The 10000-nt window shown below is 39.4% G+C and overlaps 1 protein-coding gene and 1 long non-coding RNA gene across 2 annotated transcripts in view; both read left to right on the forward strand.

Moving 5' to 3' along the window:
- LOC123502064 overlaps positions 1-3421 on the forward strand; it is a 50435-nt gene extending 47014 nt beyond the window's left edge. The window contains exon 2 of the long non-coding RNA XR_006673782.1: positions 3325-3421. This is a non-coding gene — a long non-coding RNA (uncharacterized LOC123502064). The remainder of the gene's footprint in view (positions 1-3324) is intronic.
- A 95-nt stretch (positions 3422-3516) lies between these two features.
- Positions 3517-10000, forward strand: part of LOC123502034 (nephrin-like) — a 433084-nt gene continuing 426600 nt past the window's right edge. Inside the window, exon 1 of the mRNA XM_045251187.1 lies at positions 3517-3778. Coding sequence (XP_045107122.1) covers positions 3712-3778 — 67 coding nt within the window. The 5' untranslated portion in view covers positions 3517-3711. The remainder of the gene's footprint in view (positions 3779-10000) is intronic.

The raw sequence follows: 10000 nt of genomic DNA on the forward strand, positions 1-10000 counted from the left end.
ATTCAACAGAGAAATACTGACGCTAGATTGAAAGGGTGATGGAAGCAGTTCAGGTAGTGGGAGTGGTGGTGGTGGTGGTGGTGGTGGTGAAAGCAGTAGAAACTAGTAATTGTATTGATGAGTTAGGTAAGGTGTGTAACATAAAGATGTGTGTGTGTGTGTGAGTGTGAGAGAGAGAGAGAGAGAGAGAGAGAGAGAGAGAGAGAGAGAGAGAGAGAGAGAGAGAGAGAGAGAGAGAGAGAGAGAGAGAGAGAGAGAGAGAGAGAGAGAGAGAGAGAGAGATAGTACTGTGACTTTAGCTTATGGATAGACTACTATGGATAGACTATTGACACACACACACACACACACACACACACACACACACACACACACACACACACACACACACACACACAGACGACAGGCAGACAGACACCGAGACAGACACCGAGACAGAGAGAAAAATAAACACATGAAAAAAAAATAAAATAAATGACTTTAGCTGATAGATATTTTATAGATCGAGGAAGAGAGGAGACGCGGGTTAGTCATGCAATGGTGACGGATAGAATGGCATGCTAGGCGCCCATGCCACGCCGGGGACACTGCATGGCGCTGCTGGGTGACGGACGGGACGCTTGTGTGGCTGTGGTGATAAGGTGTGATGACTCGGAAGGCGAAGTCCATGAAGGATTGTTATTGTGATGATCGTGAGGAAGATAGCAATAATAATAAAGATGGTGGTGGTGGTGGTGGTATTGCGGTTGTGGTGGTGGTGGTGGTGGTGGCGATGGCGGCGGCGGTAGTAGTAGTAGTAGTAGTAGTAGTAGTAGTAGTAGTAGTAGTAGTAGAAGCAACAACAGTAACAGCAGTACCAGTAGTATTAGTAGTAGTCAGTAAATCCAAGCTTAGTAAAGACACACAACCTAACAGCAACTATAATAGCCACCACCACCACCACCACCACGACCACCACCACCTCATCAGAGTAGCTCAGGAAAGTGGCGGGAAACACGAGAAGGCACAAACCACCTTAGTGAAGCATAAAGATGGTAATAATGAGAGCAGGTGAGTAGAGGAGCGCCAGGCAACTAGTACTGCCAAGCCTTCGTGACACATTAACGTATAATTCCATGTCTGAACATTGCAATAAAGTGCAGATTATTTTTCTTTTAAGCAAGATAGAGTAGAGGTTATTTTTACATTATTACAGAGTAGACTTTTGCATTGTTTTTGTGGTTCTTTTTTCTTTAGCCTTACTTGCGTTTAGAAATTTTATGCGCAATACATGATTCCTCTTTTTTTCACATTATAACAGTTTTTCTATCAATTTTTTCTTTCCTCAGGCCAAAGTCACCATTTAGAAATTTAATAATACACGTTCCATAAACTCTTCCTTCATTCATCTATCATATTGTTGTTTTGTTACTTTCCTATTTCGACAGCTGAGTTTTATTGTGTGTGTGTGTGTTTTTCTATTTTTATTTCCAAGTTTTTTTCCTCAAATCAGTCACATTAACAAAACAATTCCCATTTGAATTTTTCAGAACCTTAGCTTTGTTTTTCTTTTTATTGTCTTTTCTTTTAGGCTGTGATATTCTTAACGTTTTCTTTATTTGTCTCCTTTTTTTCTTTCTTTCCATGTCAGGGAAGTCAGTCAAGGGTCCAAAAAAGTATATATAAAAAAGTTTACAATACCACATCCTCCATGCGTCTCCCACAAAAAAAAAAAAAAAAAAAAAACAAGAAAAAAAGTTCTTTCCCCAAAAAATAAACTGAAAAAAAGAAAACAAATAAGAGAAGAACCAGTCAGGAGAACCAGAAAAAGTCAATCAATTTTGTCTGAGGTGTTTTCGTGGAAAGAATAAGTGCAGGATGGATTGAATGGGTGAGCAGAGGATGAATAAAATGGAAGGAATGAGTGGAAGGTGAGTGAAGAGTGAGCAAAATGGAATAGTGAAGTGAATGAGTGAGTGGGGAGTGCAGAAATGAACGGATTTAAACCAGTATAAATGAGACGCAAAATGATAATAATATAGAGAAAATAGGATGGAATGCACTAAATAACAGGAGAAAAGCAGGATGGACTGCAATGAGTGAAGGGTGAGTGAAGGGTGAGTGAGAGATAGTGTATGATGAGAGGGTGAGTAAAGAGCGATAGTCAATGAGAGTGAGTTAGGAACAAGTTAAGTAACACCTCAGTACTCGTCTTAGCAAACTTATGTAGTGCTAACTTTGGCAGTGACGGAACTTAACCTTACCAGGGGATTAGCACGAATGCACACTGGAACACACGCATGCAGATAAGCAAGCACGCACGCACACACATACACGCACATCCACACACCACACCCACCAGACCGCACGACAACCAACCCTATCATAAAAAGAACAAGGAAATAACCCAAACAAGAACAATCACAATAAAAACAATATAAAGGAGCGTTACAGGAACATGAACAGCAACAAGAAAAGAAAATATTACCATCGCTATAACATCACCACCACCATTACCAATACCACCACCACCACCACCACCATCACCACCAGCAACAATAACAACAATAATAATAATCCTACAAAAGCACATTATAATATTCTCATTACCAGAGGGAGAGAGAGAGAGAGAGAGAGAGAGAGAGAGAGAGAGAGAGAGATATTCCTTTAGTCTTCCTCGCTACTCATTACTCATGTATTAATGAAGACTCTTTATGCCGAGTAGCGGATTTAGTTCTCTCTCTCTCTCTCTCTCTCTCTCTCTCTCTCTCTCTCTCTACAATGATAATGTCTTTGCATATATATATGTCTTTATGTGTCAGTCAGTGAATCTCTCTCTCTCTCTCTCTCTCTCTCTCTCTCTCTCTCTCTTGCGTGCAGTGTGTCTAATCTCCGCACCGCACGCAATCCTGTTCCCCGGCGCACACTACGCATTAATATTTCAAGATAATTATCGCATTCATTTGCACTTTTCTACACATTTCAATAGCCGGTAATAACGTACATATTAATTAGCTGATTATCAAGCTTTCTCGTTACTTAAAAATACTTCCTCCAGTGTGTGTGTGTGTGTGTGTGTGTGTGTGTGTGTGTGTGTGTGTGTGTGTGTGTGTGTGTGTGTGTGTGTGTGTGTGTGTGTGTGTGTGTGTGTGTGTGTGTGTGTGTTTGTGTGTGTGTTTAAGTCGCGGTGTTGTGCATTTGTCGATCTCTCTCTCTCTCTCTCTCTCTCTCTCTCTCTCTCTCTCTCTCTCTCTCTCTCTCTCTCTCTCTCTCTCATTTATATGGAAGAAAATTATTAACCTAGTCTAGAATTACTAACATTATTCTCTTTTTTCATTTTTGCAGTGAAACATCAATTTAAGTGTTAAAAATATATATACCTCGGAAAATATATTAATAAGACACACCATGTACACTAAAAAGTAGAAAATAAATTAGACAAGAAAAGAAAAAAATAAAATGAGTTAGAAAAGACAAAAAAATAAACAGTTGAGAGAAAATAGAAAGGAAAACAAAGTACCAATAAAATAAAACACGTGAAACTCTAGAAAACTGAAAAAAAACCAAATGACTCTTACTTATAATTAAAAAAAAAAAACTGAAAAATTACCGTAAACAAAGGAAGTAAAGTGAACGAAACGAAAAGTGAGGTGAAGTGACGTGAATGAATGAATGGCGGCGGGAGTGACATCACCTTGACCTCAGCGTGACATCAGGGCAGGCAGTCACGTGATGTTCAGCTCGTGGCTCCCCCTGGTGGCTGTGGCTGTGGCTGTGGCTGTTGCTCTGCTCCCCACAGGTAAGTACAGATCACACCAAACTAGACGAGTCATCCCCTCTAAACACGCCATTTTCTTCAATTTTACAATCAAAGTCCGTTTTTCTCACTGTTTCGTGTTTGCCACCCCCTCCCAATCTCGTTTTCTGTGAATATTCTTAACCCCTTCAGTAACATGACACTTTTTCATGTTTATTCTGCAGACTGTTTGATGATTTTACACAGCTTTAGAAACGTGTGTGGAGATTAAAATAGTGAAGACTGGCCATTAATCTTCTGACCCTCATAGACACTTTATAATGCCAATAAATTCGTTTAGTAACATTCAAAACTCATGATATAAATGCGTTCCAGTACTGAAGGGGTTAAGTTATTCTAGTTATTACTATTCTATTTCACTGACTTTCGTACTAAGGAGTCTATAACATAACTTCACCTAGTATTAAAGTATCCATATTCGTTGCTATAGGTGGAAACGGGAACTTTTTTCTTCTAATTGATGGCTTCACTTATTTTCTAATACTCTTCTTAACACTAACTTTCCAGAACTGAACACATGAAAGACACAAATGATTCTCTCTCTCTCTCTCTCTCTCTCTCTCTCTCTCTCTCTCTCTCTCTCTTTAGCATTCCCTATCTCAAATTCCCACTACTTTACAAGCCCACGCAGCTGGAAGGCAACGGAAGGAGGTAAATTACTGCAGGAAGAAAACTCCCTTAATGTGCAACTCCATTAAGATCAAACTGAGTCATCTCCATTATTGGCAGCCATTACCAGTGCAGAGAGAGAGAGAGAGAGAGAGAGAGAGAGAGAGAGAGAGAGAGAGAGAGAGAGAGAGAGAGAGAGAGAGAGAGAGAGAGAGAGAGAGAGAGTTTTATTTTTCCTATGCTGAAGGGAAGTCAAGAGGAAAAATGAAAATAACTTATCTATGTGAATCCTCTGACTAGTTTGGCTTCTCCTTAGACTAAATGATATGTTGTATATTCTAGAATGGGCCGATTGAACTGAGAGAGAGAGAGAGAGAGAGAGAGAGAGAGAGAGAGAGAGAGAGAGAGAGAGAGAGAGAGAATGTGTGTGTGTGTGTGTGTGTGTGTGTGTGTGTGTGTGTGTGTGTGTGTGTGTGTGTGTGTGTGTGTGTGTGTGTGTGTGTGTGTGTGTGTGTGTGTGTGTGTGTGTGTGTGTGTGTGTGTGTGTGTGTGTGTGTGTGTGTGTGTGTGTGTGTGTGTGTGTGTTCGTGCTATCTAGTATGTGATTGCCAACTCAATAAAAAAGAAAAAAAAATAGAATATAATCATAGAATCTGACCACAGTTTTCTATAATACATCAAATAAGAGGAGTGATCAAGCAACATTTTTACCTGCGTTGGTTCACATCTTATAAGCAAAATGTCACTAACCTTTTTTGTTCTTTCACTATTGAGCAAACATGGAGATTGAGAATGATTGGGGAGCCGCCGTGGTACAGTGGAACCATGCAGGGTCTCCCAGCGCACGGGTTCGAATCCTATCCACGGTCCGAGTGTTGGTTGGGCTTCCTCACTCGGGCCAACGGTTTCCTAGCGGGTGGGCTTTGAGATAGGAGGTACCTCAAAGAGTAACCCCTTTAGCCCATAAATTCCTGTGAAAAGCCCACATGGTATATATATATATATATATATATATATATATATATATATATATATATATATATATATATATATATATATATATATATATATATATATATATATATATATATATATATATATATATATATATATATATATATATATATAATTACGTTGTTTTCCTTGTTTGTTATTGTTTTGTATTAGATTGAAAAGGAGCCATTCGAAAACATTCTCTCTCTCTCTCTCTCTCTCTCTCTCTCTCTCTCTCTCTCTCTCTCTCTCTCTCACTGTGGCATTGGTTGGTTGGAGGTCATGTACGGTTGGTGTGTATGTAAATTCGAGTGCAGTTTGGATGTCCGGGTCGCGGCTTAGTGTCAGCGGAGTGTCATTAGTTTAATTACGTGGATGATTGGTGTTGTGGGCGCGACACACTGAATGGGTTGCCGGCTTCCCTTTTAATAATTGGCAAACTGTTACGTTGACACTCGCCAAATGAAAACTTCCGGAAATAGATAGAGAGACAGGTTGGTGGTGGACGCTACTACTGAAAAAAAAATAATAATAATAAAGAAAAGTTATATTAAAAAAGTGTATATGAATATTGAAAAATGAGATGAGGTTGCTTACAAAAATACTTGCAATAATGGTAATAATGGAAATATAAATACATCTTGTAATATACGATACAGACAATGAAATAAAAGTAAAATCAGGAATATACAACAAACAATAATGGAAATGAAAATAAATACGGGAAAGAAAGTAATAATGAAAATATCAGGGGAGTGGTATGTATATGACGAGGCGCTATTGACGGAGAGGAGAAAGAAGAAACAATTGAATAAAAAGTAAATAAGGAAATACGCTAATACACACACACACACACACACACACACACACACACACACACACACACACACACACACACACACACACACACACACACACACACCTCTTTATATAGATAGAAAGATGAATGATAATATAATAACAATGATAAATCAGTATAGAGGAAAAAGTAGCAACAAGAACAAGAAAGAGAGGAAGGAAAAAGATAAGGAAAAGAGAATAGGATATACTTATATGTGGAAGGGATTAAAAAAAAAATGCGAAAATGAAAGCTGACAAGGTAGACGGGAAAATAATGAAAAGTGACTGATGATAATGACACTCCATTAAAAAGAAACTGCAATGTACAAAAATCAATTGAAGTCGTAATGACTGTGACAATTTTTTTTCTATTTGAGTGAAACTGAACAATTTTACCGAGACAAGAGCATCACAGCAAACTAAACGAGGAGTGGTAGATGAACTGAAGAGTCAATATTAAAGCTGCAAGTATTCGGTCTGAAAGATTAAGTAATGGTGATAAATGGCATGCTCTATACAGGGATTGGCACCTGGTGGCTTCGTGCAACTGTCCTTGTTTTTCTAATGTTTTGAAGTCATCAGTAATTGGAGAACAGAATAAAAGACAAAGATAATTTTAGTAACATATTTCTTGAGTTAAATTCAATTTCTGAAAAAAAATCTTTACCTAACAACATTATTATCTGAAGGGAAAATTACTTAAAAGTTAAACTTCAGTTTCTTTGAACTTGATATGAAAGTTTGCCTTGTTTATAAATATTTTCTTGTAACATATTTCTTGAGTTAAATTCAATCTCTGAATTTTCTTTTACCTAACAATGTTATTAGCTGAGGGGGAAATCATTTAAAAGTTTCTTTGACACTCATATGAAATTTTACCTTGTTTATAAATATTTTGTTGTTTTGTAAACTCCTACCACACACACACAGACTGATTCAGAATTACAAATAGATGAGGGAGAGCGGACAGACAGACAGCTACTGATAGACAGACATATTGACAGGAACACACACACACACACACACACACACACACACACACACACACACACACACACACACACACACACACACACACACACACACACACACACACACACACACACACACACACACACACACACATCTCTGCGCGTAGCCAAGGACGCGGCAAATCAACATTACTTCTGCCGTAATGGCAATGTCCCGGCCATTACAATAATTACCAGCACGGCATGATTGGTTGTAGCCAACAATGTGATCGTAATCGGGAAACATTCATCTCTTTATCTAAACTAATTGACGCTTTGAAAAATATAATATCTGGCAAGCTCTTCTACCGGTCAAGTGTTCTCTGATGCTCTCTCTTCATCTACTTCTCTACTAGTCATTCTCTAGCCAGGCGTTAGCGTGGGAAGTCAGCCGAAATAGTGAGGTGAGGACGTATCGAGGTGGGAAGGTAGCAAGGTGAGCGGCGCGGGAGAATAGAACAAAGACTTGCCACTTCTGCTCCTTGGTTACAGAATATATCGTAACCAATTTCAAGCTACAGTATTAGGAACTGTGATAGGTCAAGTACTGTTAAGGGAGGTTACAACACTGACATCGGAAGTAGTAGTAGTAGTAGTAATAGTAGTAAGGAGAAAAAAAAAGGAAGTGGAAGAAGAAGAAGAAGGTTAAGTGGAAGAAGAAGAAGAAGAAGAAGAAGAAGAAGAAGAAGAAGAAGAAGAAGAAGAAGAAGAAGAAGAAAAAAGAAGAAGAAGAAGAAGAAGAAGAAGAAGAAGAAGAAGAAGAAGAAGAAGAAGAAGAAGAAGAAGAAGAAGGGTAAGTGGAAGAAGAAGAAGAAGATGAAGAAGGGTAAGTGGAAGAAGAAGAAGAAGAAGAAGAAGAAGAAGAAGAAGAAGAAGAAGGAGGAGGAGGAGGAGGAGGAGGAGGAGGAGGAGGAGGAGGAGGAGGAGGAGGAGGAGGAGGAGGAGGAGGAGGAGGAGGAGGAGGAGGAGGAGGAGGAGGAGGAGGAGGAGGAGGGAGATATAGATACAGCAGTAGTAGAAGCAACAGCAGGAACAACAGTATCAGTTTCACAAAGAACAGCAGCAGCAGCAGCAGCAACAGCAGCAGCAGCAGCAGTAATAGCGGAAGCCTACAACAGAATAACAAACGTACATCTAAAAGTGCATGAGCCAAATTTTCATTTCCTTGCACCGCCACATTATCGTAGAAAAGTCGTTTACACTCACATTATCGTGCACACAACTCAGGTGGTGGTGGCGGCGGCGGCGGCGGCTGCGGCGGCAATGAGCGAGGAAGAGATGGAGGGTGGGAGGGAGGGAAGGATGCGAGGCGGTAGTTAAGTGCAGGGAAGGCCAAGGTAGAGAGTTTCAGGGTGTTGGATTCAATACCTCGGCTACCTCCTCTCCTCTTCTCCCTCCCTCCCTCCTTCCCTCCTCCTTCCCGACACAGTGCAGAGGAACACACTGGGAAAGCATACCTTAGTATTTGTATATAATGCAGAGAAGCACACTGGAGGAACAATGACGTGATACACAAAAGAACACGAAGGTTGATACCTGTGACAGTTACGCAGAAGGACAAAAAGAACACACCTGAAAACAAAAGCTTCAATATTTACAGAGAAAGCAAAAGCACAAAAAGTAACAAACAGAAAGGGTTACGTAGAAATGCACAAGAACAAAAAATAATAAACCCTCGTAGTTACGTAGAAAGTAAAGGATCACAAAGGAGGAACAAACGACAGAAATTACGTAAATATATATGAAACGAGAGCAAAATCTACCAATATCAAGAAACAAGGAGAGAAAAAAAGGTACATGAAGAAAGCCAAAGAAAAAAATAATAAAAGAACAGCAGCAACACAAACACCAGAACAAAGGAACACAGGGGAATAACAGACCAATAGAGACACGGAATGGAGACAGTTTGGAGACCTGGAAGATACTGAACAGTGGTAGCATTATTGACTTTGCGGGAGGAGTCGTTCACGCGCTTAGGAGAAGAGTTTGTGTGTAAGGCTCTGAGAAATGGATTGCAATTATGGGATTACCTCAGGAGTTTGTTGGGGTAAAGTTTGTTTCAGAGTTAGAAAAAAAATGGGACGTATTCAGAGACTTTGCTTTTTCACCACGACTACTTTCAAGGGCCATACAAAGGATAAATCAATTTCGAAAGAGTGCTTCTCTTATCAATTATGTAAAAAAAAGTGTTAATCTCTCACAAATACACACACAAAAAATCCTTAAAAACATATAACTAATCACGTCAATTGTCCAATGCTACATAAATGATTACCCGGGTTTTCAAGAGTGTTTTTCCTGTTTATAATGTAGAAATTTCGATAATTCGCCACTAAACCTTAAGAATATTCCTTAAAAATTGTAAAGCTTCAAATAAAGCCTGTTGAGTTAAGAAGGAATGCGACGAAGAAGTTTTTCAGAAAAGAGACCTTAGAACTTTAACATGAGCATGTATGAATGATGAATTTTATTTTGTAATGTCAGTGTCGATCAAATTGCAAAAGCACAGATTGCTTTGTAGTTAAGTGATTGTGTGTGTGTATGTGTGTGTGTGTGTGTGTGTGTGTGTGTGTGTGTGTGTGTGTGTGTGTTTCACTGTTTGATCTGCTGCAGTCTCTGACGAGACAGTCAGACGTTACCCTACGGAACGAGCTCAGAGCTCATTATTTCCGATCTTCGGATAGTCCTGAGACCAAGCACACACCACACACCAGGACAACAAGATCACAACTCCTTGATTTACATCCCGTAC

The sequence above is a fragment of the Portunus trituberculatus genome, chromosome 10, assembly GCF_017591435.1.
Source record: "Portunus trituberculatus isolate SZX2019 chromosome 10, ASM1759143v1, whole genome shotgun sequence".
NCBI classification, from domain to species: Eukaryota; Metazoa; Arthropoda; class Malacostraca; order Decapoda; family Portunidae; genus Portunus; species Portunus trituberculatus.